The sequence below is a fragment of the Macaca mulatta genome, chromosome 7, assembly GCF_049350105.2.
Source record: "Macaca mulatta isolate MMU2019108-1 chromosome 7, T2T-MMU8v2.0, whole genome shotgun sequence".
Lineage (NCBI taxonomy): Eukaryota > Metazoa > Chordata > Mammalia > Primates > Cercopithecidae > Macaca > Macaca mulatta.
Window position 1 is genome coordinate 75275124 of NC_133412.1, and position 15654 is coordinate 75290777.

General features: G+C 40.0%; 1 protein-coding gene across 50 annotated transcripts in view; it reads left to right on the forward strand.

The window, feature by feature from the left end:
• AKAP13 (A-kinase anchoring protein 13) overlaps positions 1 to 15654 on the forward strand; it is a 352639-nt gene that overhangs the window by 83402 nt on the left and 253583 nt on the right. For all 50 annotated transcript variants that reach the window (XM_015142950.3, XM_077940185.1, XM_077940184.1 and 47 more), the window contains exon 2: positions 13092 to 13135. In XM_015142950.3, the coding sequence (XP_014998436.3) occupies positions 13103 to 13135 (33 nt within the window). In that variant the 5' untranslated portion in view covers positions 13092 to 13102. The remainder of the gene's footprint in view (positions 1 to 13091; positions 13136 to 15654) is intronic.

Genomic DNA, 15654 nt, shown 5'->3' on the forward strand with positions numbered 1-15654 from the left:
TTTCTGAACTCCTCTTTTTAACATTAAAAAAAATTTAGACAAAGGATCTTGCTACATTGCCCAGGCTGGCCTCAAACTTCTCAAGAGAGGAGATGCTCAAGCAGTCCTCTCCCCTTAGCCTCCCAGGTAGTTGAGACTATAGGTGTGCACCACCACACCCAGCTTTGAATTCCTCTTAGTAGGAAACTCTTAGAGGGTTTACATATTAAGAACTTCTTATATAGGGGAGGAATAAAATTAATTTCCCCACTTTAAGAACTGCTCATATAGGAGAGGAATAAAATTAATTTACCCACTTGAACTAAGATAATAAAAAATAAAGTTGTCATGAAAAATACAGACCTGGTGCTTTAAAACATTTTAGCATTTGTAGCTGTGTATGAAAAGATAAATAGCACTTATATAACAGAAATGCATAATGATAAATTGTCGTTTTTAGTAAGTGTGGAAACAGGCCATATTACTACATATGTGACACTTTAAATATTTAATATATGTGGCATATACACAAGAATATAGAGAAACAGCTGGACATCTAAATAGTACCCTTTCCTTTAAAATTACTACACTTCAAATATTCAAAAAATACACATAGGTGTTTTATAAAATCACTGTTGTAACAGAATGACCCACGTGCTAATAATTTGGTCATAATAATAAGCACATAAGGAGCACAACTGGCTACTTTCCGTGAAAACCATTACAGTCAAAAAAGTAAACTAATTTAGGGAAAAAAGATTGAAGTTGTCAAGGTACGGGGTCCTAAAAGTAAAGCTACTGCTTTGCAGGTTTTGTTAACTGGACGTGGGCATGGAGATGGGAGTGAAGAGTAGGGATGTAGGCTTACAGACCTAGGTCATCAGGAGAGCAATTTGATGTGGAAGGCACAAGTAGGAGAAGATGTAAACCACGCAAACAAAAAGTATTTGAAAGGGAAATAATTCAATTCAGCAAATGTTTGAGTGCATACTCTAGACAGAGATTATAGCTGTAAAAAGTCCAAATAAACTCTCCAGAGAATGCTGAGACCTTGACTTTCTGATTCTCCACATAAGTTAAATAGGCCCCACAGCAGGCCCCCACTGCAACAAACAGTTGGTTCAGTGCATTAGTCATCGTTAGAAGATGGCCAGAATTCAGACTGATCTGAAAAACCAAAGAACTAAGGTTGCTGCCAAAACCCAGAGACAGCCAAAGCTCAGAATCAGCTAAACATCCCATGTCAACTGAAGAATGATGGACTGCTTTGGTCACAGTAAGAGGGTCATGAGAGGGGAGGGAGCTGAAGCCCAGCCCCTGGCTGGGGGGCCTCTCTCCTCTGTATAAAACAGAGTTAATAAGCACTGCCTGAGAAGGCTGTGGTAGGTCAAATGAGATGCCATCTGTGCAGCAGTTTAGTGCACAGTAGATGTTCTGTAAACTTCATCTTTCACTGACACTAACCCAGTAAACAGGCATACCTGACTTGGGATAAGCAACAAGAAAAAAATGATAATGGGAAGCAATGAGGAAATAAAATCCTTCACTTCTTACTTGAACAGCAGAATCCTTAAGAAATACAGCCCACTCAACTGTTAGTTTGAAAGTTTAAAGTTGAAATCTCGGTAATAGCAGTTCTTTCTCTAGGTGACTTAAGTGTTCCCAACTGTAAACATGGGTTTCTCTATCAAACACGTGGCTGACTCTCCATAATCAGGAGTAGCAGTGGTTAAAAGACACAAGCTAACATGTTCTCAGCTCTTCCTCCAAGAGGTAAAAGCTCACAGGTCCATTATTTTCATAGCTTAAAAAATATATTCCTGATTCCCTTCTTTCCCTGTGCTCCATTCCCCAAATGCTGTCATTAAGTAGTCAGATTCTTTGCTAAAAATGCCATTCATGTTATCACAACTTCTGTATCGACATGGCATCAGAGTGTTAAAGTGGAGTTGATAATTAATTTTCATGTGCTTTTAGTTGACTAACCTAGTTCTTTGCCACGTAAAATAAATGCATTAGTATTTTCCGAAATATCCCTGCTTAGTGTATAAGAGCAAGAATGACTGTCTAAGGGATTGCTAATGCCAGAAATGTTTTATGAGTAGAAATTTCCCATTAGAAAGAAATTTTTTCATTGAAGCAATTAACATTAACAAAGTCTTTAATAGGGGACTGCTGAAAATCAGAGTTTTCCTCATATCTGTAGGATTTTCACTTAATTATGACATATACAAGTTTTTAATTTGAAGTCTATTGTTTAAAACTTTTCCTTCTATTTTTGATTGGTGGTTTAACAAAAACCTGCCGCCCTGTGTTTCCAGTGTCATTGTTCTCAAGATGTTAAAGACTTAATATTGTGAAATTATAACATTGAAGACAATATTCATTCTCAAGACAGAAGAACCAATTTAATAATTTACAAGGTAACATTGACATTTTTAACGTCTGTGATCCCCTCTGACACTTGTGTGACTCGTCACATAATATGTCTGAGAAGGTGGGCTGTGTGTGCCTCGGAAATCATTCCTAACGAGTCTTGCATTTGTCCAGGTAAGGTCATCCAGCTCAGTAATGTCCTCATTTGTGTGAGAGCCTACTTGCCTATATTTAATCTTTCCAGGTGGTTTATAATTGGTTTAGCCTATTGGGCGGCCTGCTTTTTGGTTGATAGAGGCTGGGGAGGATGAAGGAAGTGTAAAGGCTTGAATTTGGCAGTCTCTTTGCCAGATATCTATTTTAACCCCTCCTGAAATTAATTTACATAAAACCCAGCTGTGTATGAGTTTTTCTAAATTTAAAGTTTATTCTTATTACCGTAGGGATAGGACTGTCAGCACTTACTGAATTATGGTCTTGCTCTCCTGTGTCTGGACCTCCTGGCAGCTTGTAGTTCCCATTTCCTTTGGATAACAGGATACAGCTGGTGGCAAAATTCTCACCTGTGGAATGGCCATTGGGAGTTTTCTTCTCCATAGAGATCTTTGCAAAGCAGCAGAAACCATTTTTGCAGGAAACCACAAGCCTGTGTTAAACACCAAAAGAGAATTGAAATAACATGTCCATGAGTTCCTCTTTCCAGAGGTACCAACCATCATGTGGGATCCTAAGTATAGTGTTAAGTAGCTCTTTGTCCTCCCCTTCACTTTGAGGTTGTCTAGTTATATGATGTTGAATTCCCCAGCTCTGGTGCCTGTTACCTCTCTGGCAGATTAAGCAAATTGCTTCAGGCTGGATTGCTTAACACTTAGCAGGATTCATGCTGCCCTTCATGAGCTACCAGTTTAACCTTCTGGGGCTAGAGTGATTTTAGACATTTTTGTTTTGATGGGTTAATTTTTGTACTTATAGCTATAACTGTGGATCCATTGCCATCAAACTATGGTGCAGCAAAGCAGCTGATGAATTTCTCTGTCTCTGATGTTCATGTCAAACAGTTATTTCTCTAGCATTCATTGGGGGCTCAGTACTGTGCCAGATGCTGTGGCATGAGTAGTAGTGGTGTGGAGGGTGCTTCAGGAGACATCTGCAGTGCAGTAGACTAGATTAAAAACAAATTAGGGAGAGAAGGCAAGCATGAAAATAAAAGAAAAATACAAGAGAGTATATGAATTACTGCTGATAGTGTGGGTTAGATTATCAGTGATAATCCTATTAAAATCAGTAAGGGTGGAGGGCATTAACATGAGCAAAGATGTGAGGACTGGACTGAGCATGGTACATGCACGTGAGGTATGCAGGGACTGGATGGAAGGTGTGGTATGGAAGGAAAGAGTGGTCAGTAAGACTGTATAGATAATGAGGGACCCTGAACACTATTTGGAGCACCAGAGGGGTAGTGGGGAGATGGTGGATGGCTTCTGAGAGCTCACCAATGATAAATGGTATGTTTAATAGAGTACCTTATCTGTTGGAATGTATATTTCACTCACCATTACCTTTTATTTAGATTTAGGGATCGACACAGTGATTAGGATGTCCTGAGAGATGTGGTAGTTGAATGTGATGTAAGGTTAGTGCTGAAAGACTGTCATGTAATTCATACCAGGCAAGAAGAACAGGAACTTACTTTATTATTTTCCTACTGCCTACCACTGTGTTAAATCTTTAACTACACATCTTTAATTTTATGTATTCCCATTTTACAGATGAGGAAAATAAAGCTTGGTAGTTAAGTAACTTGTCCAAGATAACACAGCCAGTAAGTGCCACATTTACAACTCAATTCTAGGTCTTTTTGTCTCTGTCTCTGAATTACATTGGTATTCTAATTTTTATCCTTACATTAGTCTGTTAGGGGTCATCAAATAATTCTTAAATACTAGAAGGTTTTCTCTAATCTTAATGAGGACTCTGCAGTCATCCCTTCCTTTAATATCTGTTCATCCAAGTGGCTTGTCCATCGTTGTTGTAAAATAAGTATGTTTAATTTTTTACAGAAGAAATGTAGTGAGTTTAATCATGTGTTGGCCATGTGTGTCTGTGGATGCAGCATTTAGGAATATGGGTCCCAGAGTACAGGGCTCCATCTTTAGGCCCTGGAGGTTGGAAGCTCTAGAAAAACTAAGATGGGTTAAATGTGTTCCCAAAACCATGATCACATTTTATGTTTATGCTTTTCTCTCCCTTTCTCGAGTCCTGGTAGGTTACTATTTGAGTGCCAAGCCCTAGAACTCCCTAAAGTAAAGGTATTGGTATCCCAAAAGAACTGTTCTAAAAGATTACCTACTTCTGTGAAGGCAGAGAGGGTGCTACAGAATGAAAAGAGCATTTTAGGAAGGTTGAGTCAGAGGTGCGAGTGGGGCATAGAGAGATTTTCTCAGGGTGATAAGGCCCTGGTGCTCAAGTCTACAAGCAGAGGCAGGCACGTTGGCAGCGAGTCCTCCTTGGGGAAGAAGAATGATCTGGGCTGCTTCCAAGACCCCTTCTACCTGTAAGTTCTTGTAACTTGGGATTGGGATTAAGAAACTCCAGGGACTGGTGTAAATTGATTGGGCACCAGCTGTTGTTTGCTGCAGGGAAGCGAAGCCATGGTGGGAGTCTGGGCTGGCCCTGTTGGCTGGGGCCCCCAACAGATCCTTGCTGTGTCTGGGTTTGAGTTTAGTCTACACAATTACAAACTTTTTCCAGTGCTACTTTTTGTGAATCTTTGAACCTGCAGTGGTGAGTGAACAGAAATTTGAACTAAGCTAAAAAAAAGAAAGAAAAAAAAAAAGACAGAGCTTTGTTGATACTATTGCCATTATAGGGCCATGATTTCTTTTTTCCCCACTTAGCTCCAACACATTTATTTTTCCCTTGTATAATGGCTGAGATTTTTTTAGTATAGAGCTGTGTCACAGTGGTTTATGTGTTTTCTTCTCTCTGCCTGCCTCTGTTTCTAGGGCCGGGCAGCTTTGAGGTATGTGGATTAACCTGGATGCCTCTTGTGACTCCTTCCCCACGATCCCCTGCGTGCACTTCCTATTCATCTTTATAGTTCTCAGCTACTCACCGTGCTGTCATACCTGGCACGTGCTGTTCCTTTGGTCCTGTGCTTCTCCTCCTGTGTCCACTTGGTGGAACTTTCCCCATGATTTGCTTCTCCCAGTAATCTCTTGTCTGGGCCTCCCATCTTCTAGAGAGTTTATTGCTCCTTCCTGATCCTTGTAACATTTCTATTATTTTTATTATTGTACTCATCATACTGTAATATCTGTTTACATACATATGGCCCTTTACTAAAGTGGTAGGAATGACATATTATTTATTGCTAAAGCTTAATAACTTAGTACATGTAATATTTTAGGGGCTCAGAAATGTCAGATTATCTCCCTTTATTGAGTTTTTATGTGCCAGGCACATATTATAAATATATGTCAAGAAAATGATACCCTAAACAAAGATTATAGTGTACTGTCCTACACAGCTTTTCAAAGTAAACTCTAAAACGATTATAAGGATGTCAGAGTTCTGATGTTTTAAAACTACATTTAACTTACTATTTTAGATTATTTTTATTTCATTATTGTAAGAGTTCTGATTTTTTATTCCATGATAATTACATTGATTTTGTGTTTGTGCATGTGTTTGGCCCAAGCTCAAGATCGTTTACGTGTTTCAGGTACTCCAGCGTTGATAAAGAATAAATTAAATGAGTGATCATGGGTGTCACTGTTTTGTTGTTGTTGTTTTAATTTGCTGTATTCTTTTGTTGTACTGTTGAATGTTATCCTGTGTTAGACTCTTCATTTCCTTCATGTCCTACCTATCTGCTTTGTCCCACTCCCAGCCCCCCGTCCTACCCATTTGGGCTTAGTGCTTTGCGTTTTGTCTTGGTGGCTAGTAAGTACCATCGTATGATAGTGGGGCAGAGCAGGGCTAACTCTTCCCGTGTGAGAATCAGACACATATTATGAGTCTTAACATCATTGTTTCCCGAAGTGTGGGTCATGATTCCGGAGCAAAAGCATCACCAGATTTGGTCTCCTGATTTCTAGTCTTTCTGGTCCTGGGAATGAGAATCAGCATTATTTAACAAGGCCTTAAACTGATGTTCATGTGTACCGAGGTTCAAGAATCGCTGCTTAAAACTAACTGCTCAATTATTAACGTAGTTGCAAACAAAAGTAAAGCATTCGTGAGGGTCTTGTAAGACTTCCTCCGTCCTTTATTCAGGAAGTTTATTTGGCCCATGTGGTATTTTACGTTTTTGGTAGAACTTGGCATCTTCAACAGGAAAAGCCTATTTACTCTTTGTATCCTGGTCTTCTTCCATTGTTCAGAATTTCTAGCTCTTACTCCCAGCCTCCCCAACCACGGCATGACATTTTTATAGCCACCAGCCCAGGCTCCGTGGGATGAAGGAAAGAGTTTTTGGATCCTGTTATTTTCCTGGAGGAAGAGCTGAACATTGACTCTTTTACAAGAATCCAAAGTATGCATTGTCATTTCCACGTTAACCCTCACCCGAAATTTTTGTGGGTTTTGAAGGATTGACTGTAGCCCAGTCTTAGCAGGATCCCTGGCCATGGAAATTCATTTGAAGCACATTGTGCCATGGAAGTACCCTGCAGGTAAAAATGCTCTATTTATACTTGGCTGAGTCCCAAACAGCTGCCGTCTGCCTGTTGGTACTGGGAGCAGATGTGGGGGTGGTTTGCCCCCTCCCATTTTTTTTTTCTGGATTTGGAAACTTCCCTGTTGAGAGTGACAAAAACCCTGTCAATTGATGTGGTAGGTATGCAGACCTGGACAGCTGGTCCTTAGGAAATATGCTGAGATCACCAAGCTAACAGGTACAGAAGGGTTTCTAGTTTGTTACATGATGTTGGGCCTGTGACTCCCCTCCCCCTTTTTAGGGGCATGTCATTAACGGTGGAGGGCTTGTTAAAGGCTTCTCTAGTAGCATGTAGGTGTGACTACAGAATAGTGAATTTGATTGATGTTAATGTACCTCTGGATGCGTTCTCATTTTAATTTTTTTTATTGGTTCTAGGGACTTTTGGTGAAGATTGTAGATTTCTTCAGTTTTACACATTTAGGAAACGGTGTCTTTTTAGTTACTTCTAGTACAGTTGTGACGTATTGAATGACAAGGGGCTTTAAAACAGATGTGCTGTGTATAATGTTTTCTTCCTATTAAAAAGTAATATCTGTTCATTATTTGAATAGTTACAATTAAGAAACAGATTATTTAGGGTTGAAAATTTCCTGTAATCTCCAGAGATGTGTACACTTAACATTTTGGTGTTTGTTCCTCCAGATTATTTTCTATGATTATAGTATTATATTTTAGAATGTAGTTTACCTAGCAATGTATTTTAAGAAGTTACCAGAAAGGTGTTTCTGAGTATCTGAAGCCTTTCATTTAGCCATTTATGGATTTCAAAGTGTCTTACATGGGGTTAGTCTCCCTTGAGACTCGGGAATTCTGCAAGAGGAAGAAGCAGTGGCTTCTGCTATGTGTCTGTCATTGTGCTTTAATACTTTACCTGGATCATCTCTTCTACTAACCCCACAGTATAGGCAAGCATCATTATGCTCTTTCTACAGATAAGAAGGCTAAGTTTCAGACAAGTTAAGTGACTTGCTCAAGGTAATACAATTAATTGTAGAGGACTTGGGATTTAATTTGATTTATTATCTAGAGAATATTGTATGGCACCCTATTATTTTCCTGTATTGAGATGTAGGTGGCAGGGGTGAGGGGGTTAAGCTGCAAATATCTGTGAGATGTGTAAAGCTGTTGGTTAGAGACATAGAGACATACTGTTTCTTTCTTCTTCTTCTTCTTCTTCTTCTTTTTTTTTTTTTGAGACAGTGTTTCTCTCTTGTTGCCCAGGCTGGAGTGCAATGGTGCCGTCTGGGCTCACTGCAACCTCCGCCTCCCAGGTTCAAACGATTCTCATGCCTCAGCCTCCCCAGTAACTGGGATTACAGGTGCCTGCCACCACACTCGGCTAATTTTTGTATTTTTTATAGAGACGGGGTTTCACCATGTTGGCCAGGATGGTCTCAAACTCCTGACTGAGGTGATGCACCTGCCTCGGCCTCCCAAAATTCTGGGTATACAGGCATGTGCCACAGCATCCGGCCTAAGGGGACACAGTGTTTCTTTGGCTTATTAAGGGGTATTTGGTTAGTATATAAACATTTTCATAGCTCCTGAGGTTTTGCAGTCATTTGCTCAGACATTATGGGTTGGTGGAAGTGCTTTCTGTTCCTTCTCCCAAACCAATCACACAACCATGTAACTTCATGCCTGAGTTTCTGTGTGGTCCTCTATAGTGACTGAGTTTTTACGTAGTTCTATGCTGGCAGCATGAATTTCAAAAATCTCCAAACTTTTGCTATTGCTAATCTTTGTGAACTTTGCATACCCAGCGCTGGTACATTCTGATGATGGTGTCTACACTGCACTCTATGAAGAAAAGACTGATGATTGTTTATATTAAAATGCAGGAAGAGAATTGTAGCAGCAACTTTTGTTTCTCTAATCAACAACACCATAAGAGACTTACTGTGTGTGGGCAGTGGGGGAGAATGTTAATTTATAAATTGAGATAGTTGTATTAAAATCGAGTGACTCTTATTTTGACATAAAGTGAATGTGTCTCTTTTATACAGCAGAAAACTATTAGATGTGTTTTTTCTCAGCATTATAAAATAAAGTGGAAAATGTGGGAAGAATACAAGTCCTTAACTAGTGTGCTTCTGCTTATTTCACACCCCTCATATTTCTGATTCCTTACAACTATAGCTGGCTTTACTCCTGAGTGGTGAAATTGATGAACATACTTAAAACCACATCATTTAAGACTTTGCATTTTGACATTTCCTCCTCTTCACAGTCTTTCAAATACTAGGCAACCTGTAGGGTTCCATTGTCTCTGTCATGTGTTGTCCCTGTGTTACATGAAAGCAGCCCCAGTGAACTTGTGAATTTGCTCAGTCGTTTCACTGGCTACTGGGTGAGGAAGAAGTAGGATTTTCTCTCTTAAAATTCCTTGGTGAAATCATTGGATGGGCATGGTGTGTTTCTTTAATTTTCCTTTTGGTCAAAAATCTGACAGCAAAGACTTTCAGTGGGTCTTGGTCTTTCAATAGATTTAGTTTTTAAGTGTGTTTACTCTGACCGAAAACTGCCTTCCTGTAATATGCTCTTTCCTTTAGAACACAGTTCTTAAGTAGAGTTTGTTTAAATGTATAACATAAGTTAATCCTTTTATATGCAGTGAGGTTTCACATCAGAACCCTGAGTTCTCAATGTTGTGGCAGGTTTAAGTGTCTAGAACACCTTTTACCTGTTTTTTCTATTACTTGCTTTTGTATTTTGGGGGTAAATGATATCTTTCTCAGGGAGGCCTTCCCTCAGCACCATGTTTAAAATGGCATCTCCCTCATTTGCTATTCCTTCTTCTGTTTTATTTTTCTCTATAGAATTTGTTACTGTGTGAAAGCTATTTATTTTAATGTTTTATTTACCTGTGTTACCCCTAGAATAATATCTATGAAGGTAGAGATTTTTGTCTGTTCCTTCTGTACCTACAGAATTTTGAGGAGTATGGTGTCTGGCACATTGTGGGTGCACAATGACAGCTGAATTAACAACTTCAGGGAGAGTTTGTAGGATGGGGCTGGAGGTGTAGGGCAAGTCAGTTTTTAGATTTTGAGGTCATTAGCAGGAGAGCGTTTTATGATGCGGAGGGAAATACATGTTTTAACGTCAGACTGGGTTTGAATCTGGTCTCTCCAACTTACCCTTTGACTTTGGTGTTAAATGATTTAACCTTTGAAAGATCAATTTTTTTCACTAGTGAAATAGGGGAAATAGTATCTTTTTAATGGGGATTAAGTGTAATATAAAATATAATGCTCTGTAAATGTTAGTTTTGTCCTTCCCCTTGTGTGTCAGCATTGTGGAAGTAGTCTAAAAGCAACCTGAATTTACCAGTCTGTTTCTGGAGCCTTCTGGGGTCATTACTTTGATTACTTTTGACAGATGCATTCTTTTGAACAGCCTGTGTTGCCAGCATAACAATGACCTGTCCCTTTGACCAGTGTAGGGGCCAGACACTTTGTCATCCCTCTTTTAATCCATGTATCAGAATGACTCTTATGAGTTCTGGCTTTGAAAAATGTTTAGAGGAGTTTACAATTCCAAACAGTTCAGATGACATCAGCCCTTTCTTAAGAGTCCTCTGAGTTTGCTCAGCTTCCTCATTCCAGTGTGGTGGGAACCATTCAGTTAAATTGATGTTTGTCGTCTTTCCACATAGTCATCCTAAGTTTCTTGCAAATCACGAAACATCAGAGGGCTGCTAAGTCACTAGTTTGTCTCTGTAGATTTCTCTAATCCAAGCTTGTCCAAACTGTGGCCCACAGGCTGCATCCTGCGAGGGCTTTGAATGTGGCCCAACACAAATTAGTAAACTTTCTTAAAACATTGGTTGGGCATAGTGGCTCATGCCTGTAATCCCAGCACTTTAGGAGGCTGAGGCGGATGGATCACCTGAGGTCAGGAGTTCAAGACCAGCCTGGCCATCATAGTGAAACCCTGTCTCTACTAAAAATACAAAAAATTAGCTGGGTGTTGTGGCGGGTGCCTGTATTCTCAGCTACTTGGGAGGCTGAGGCAGGAGAATCGCTTGAACCCAGATGGCAGAGGTTGCGGTGAACCAAGCTCGTGCCACTGTGCTTGAGCCTGGGTGACAGAGCCAGACTCCGTCTCAAAAACAAACAAATTTTGAGATTTTCTTTTTTTGCAATTTTCTTTAAAGCCTATCAGCTATTACTAGTGTTAGTGTATTTTTATGTGTGGTGCAAGACAATTCTTCCAGTGTGGCCCAAGGAAGCCACAGGATTGTACGACACTCTTTTAATTTTTGTGGATTAACAAGGTGTTAATTCCTGTATCAGTTTCACTGATATTTCTTCTGCTTGATGCAGGAACACTTGACAAGTTAGTTAAGGTAGATCGGTCCATACATTTATAGGTTCTTTCATTCCCTTGTCCTAGGCAAGTCTGAGCAGGACCTGGAAAGCTGATTAAAAGTCCAGTGAGCACAGTGAGCTTAATTGTAATTTAAATGGATATTTAATACATTGAGAAGGTTCTCAAGCCTTTCAATCTTTCATTTTCATCCATGCTTGCTATTTGAATCTGATGGGCTTGGAATTGACTTTGTTCTTCTAAAAATGTTGGTTGGTTATTGCTACATTTTTCAAGCTTGGTTTTCAGTGTGGATTTCTGCAGATAATTTTTACACCTAAAGTTACAAAGTCATTAAGTGAAGGCAGTCAGGAAGGTAAGAGTACCCTGAGCCAGGAGGTCTGTTATAGAGCATGGGGTGGACCAGAGAATGAATGGGCGTGAGCATGGAGGTGGTTCAGTCAGTGTGGGAAAGCCACCTGCTTGTCAGCTTTCTACTGCGTTGTCCAGCAGAACACATTGAAGCTTGGGGCCTGCAACTGGTGTGGAGGTGATTGCATTTAGGAGGCTGATGTAAATTTTTTCCCTCTCAAGTGTGTGTTAACTGCTTTTTGGCGAAGTCTTGATCCAGGACATAATGCAGCTTGATCTGTGGCAGATCTGTGAGGATTTTAATATCGAGAGGGTTCTGTTATTTGAGTTAGGCATAGCTAGGCTACCAAGGCATTGCTTTTCAGTCCAAACATTTGGTCATTTCAATTTATTGTTAGTGAGGCTTTTGTGATATGTTAGAACATGAAGTTTGGGATTTTGTCTGTTTTTTTTGCATGTATGAAAGTTTATACTGTTGTTTATATTGCTGGTTAGTATGTGCCTTCGTTTACCTGTTGTGAGTAAGAAACTTCCTCAGATCAAATTATAGTGAAGTCACTTGGTTCTGTTTCTCTGACCCTTAAGAGGATGAGATCACTTTATACTCAAAGTCAGGGTGTTTGGTAAAGGGCCTACCATGCTGAGCATTTATAGCCTAGATGAAGTCCTGGTCCAATCTCCAAGTTAAACTTTTAAGAACATGCTATTCTTAATGTTCAGGAAGTCAACCCTGGAAGCCTTCTCTAAATCTTAATGAGATTTTTATGAGAATTCATTTAGTGAAAATAACAATGAGGGAATCCAGCTATTAACTCTGAGGAGGGTCATGCCTTTTAGTGGTTAGAGAGGCAAGCTGTAGCCTCCCTTCTTAGAGAAGGGGAATTGAGGAAGAGAGTTCTGGTGGCCCTTGCAATCCTCCCCTCACTTTCCAGGCTCCCTAGTAAGACTGGAAGGAGTCCCTGAGTAAACAGCATTTTGTGAGTTTGAGGGACTAGGTAAAAACATACGTGAACATACAATGGTTTTGCTTTGATAACTGTTTTAAATATCCTATTGGTTGTTGAAACTTCTATGACAGTGAAGCCTTTTGTCTTTATTTTTCAATCGGAAAATCTTTCTTGCCCACTTGAAAAGATTGAGTCTGGGATCAATCCCTGATCCCGCTTCCTTCCTGAATCTCTTAGTGTATAGTATACAGCTGGGCATATGGTAATCTCAGGCACGGGATTGTACTCATAGAGCTATGCTTAACACCTAGGACTTTCGGTGGCTTATGTATTTTTGATGACAACTTTTGATTTTATTCTCATTTATTCCATTTCTGTTTCAGTGTCCTGGGTCATGAAACTTAATCCACAACAAGCTCCCTTATATGTGAGTAAATCATGAGATTTCTTTTCCTTTGGTATTTATCTGTTCTGTTTACTTGTTATAATAAGCCACACTCTCACGTGATAGATTCTCAAGGAAAATTTTAACTACATATGCATGAATAGATTTGTGTAAGACTTCAGAAATTGAGTTTGATTTAGTAAATACTAAATGGCTAATCTGTGCATAGAACGGAAAACAAAATAATACCTGTATGACTTGAGAGTTGATTTAGTTCAGGGCGATAGTATACACATATGAAACAAATTGTCCTGCAAAACAGTACTGTAGCTTCTTATTTTTTACCTGCAGTGCATTCCTGTAAAAGTAGTGTGGAGATCCTCCTACTGCCATTGTGATTTACCTTATGTTGCAACTAGATGGCACTATGTCATTGGCAAGACTGCTGTTTTCTTTAGGACTCTGGGTGAAAGCTGATATATCATCTCCCTAAGTGAGGGACTTAGAAAATAAAATTGATAAATGATTGAATCAAGGCTCGAAAACGTAGGCTCTAGGTGACCAGTCTTTATTATTGTAAGAGTGAATTAATTGGCTGGGTGTGGTGGCTCACGCCTGTAATCCCAACACTTTGGGAGGCTGAGGTGGGCAGATCATGAGGTCAGGAGTTCAAGACCAGTCTGACCAACACAGTGAAATCACATCTCTACTAAAAATAGAAAAAACTAGCTGGGCGTGGTGACACGTGCCTGTAGTCCCAGGTACCTGGGAGGCTGAGGCAGGAGAATTGCTTGAACCCGGGAGGCGGAGGTTGCAGTGAGGTGAGATTGCACCACTGCACTCCAGCCTGGTGACAGAGCGAGACTCCGTCTCCAAAAAAAAAAAGTGAATTAGTTGAATTTGGGTGGTGAAAAGTGTCCATTTCATGAGAAGCCAGCTTAGAGTTGTGGATGGTTAGAGCTGTGAGAGGCCAGTAGATGCTGGGTTGCTATGCTCTGGAGTGGGTGAGAAAATTTGTTATAGGACTTAACGTAGGCCTTGAAGAATTAAGGGTCATTTAGTGGGACAAAACGTCCCCAGAATTAGTTGAAGGCAATAGGCAAATGGTCAGGAATGGGAGGCAGTGAACACAGTGTTGGGTGAATAGTGGGGGGATGGTCATTGGAAACTCTGGCCCACCTGAGTTTGTGTCAGGGAATAATGGGAGATAGGCCAGAAAAGATGGATAAAGCTCAATTGTGAGGGAAGACAAAGGTGTGAGGATTTTGTTTTGTGACCACCAAGAAGCCATTGATAGTGCTTATTTTAAAGATGCTTTTCCTTTTATACATTTATACATAAATACATAAATATACTTAACCATTCTGTAGTAATAATAATCATTTATGTTTCCAGCATAAAATATTCATATAACTTCTGCATAGCTGATTTTTATGTTAAATGTAACGTGTGTTTTTAGAAGATGTTTTATGTGCTCATTTTCTTTCTAGACTACTTAGAGATAATTTATGTTTACCAGTGGGTTTGTATGTGAGCTGAGTACCTTGAGTTTTTTCTTTTTTTCTTAGGAAAATGGGTCTTGCGCTGTCATTCTTGTTGGAGTGTGGTGGAGCAATCGTAGCTCACTGCAGCCTTGAAGTCCTGGGCTCAAGCAGGCCTGCTTCAGCCTCCCGAGTAACTGGGAGTACAAGCGCATGCCACCAGGCCGGGCTAAATTCCCCGCACTTTTTTTAAAATTTTTATTTTTTGAGATGGAGTCTCACTGTGTCGCCAAGGCTGGAGTGCAGTGGCGAGATCTCTGCTCACTACAAGCTCCGCCTCCCGGGTTCTTGCCATTCTCCTTCCTCAGCCTCCCGAGTAGCTGGGACTACAGGCGCCTGCCACCACACCTGGCTAATTTAATTTTTTGTATTTTTAGTAGAGATAGGGTTTCACCATGTTAGCCAGGATGGTCCCAATCTCCTGACCTCGTGATCCACCCGCCTCAGCCTCCCAAAGTGCTGGGATTACAGGCGTGAGCCACCATGCCCAGCCTCTCCCTTTTAAACTGTGTGATTCTTTGGTTTTTCATGTGTATACAGTTTTGTAGTCATCACCATTATCTGACCAGAACATTTCATCATCCCCCAAAAAAGCACCATATCCATTAGCAGTCACTCACCATTCCCTGCTCCTCTCAGCCTGTAGCAACCACTTATATACTTTCTGTCTTTATTGATATACCTATTCTGGAAAGTTCATGTGTATATATATACACACACAGAACGATCATATATCTATATGTGTGTGTGTGTATATATATGTATACACACACAGAAAGTTCATATATATATGTATATATAAAATCATGGAATACATGGCCTTTTATGACTGGCTTCTTTAGCATAATGTTTTCAAGATTCACCCGTGTTAGAGCATGGATCAGTACCTTGTTCTTTTTATTAATGAATGACAGTTCAATGCCTGGATATATCACATTTTACTTACCCAATCACCAGTTGATGGGCAATTGAGTTGTTTCCACTTTTGGTCTATTATGCATAATGCTGCTGTGAACAGCA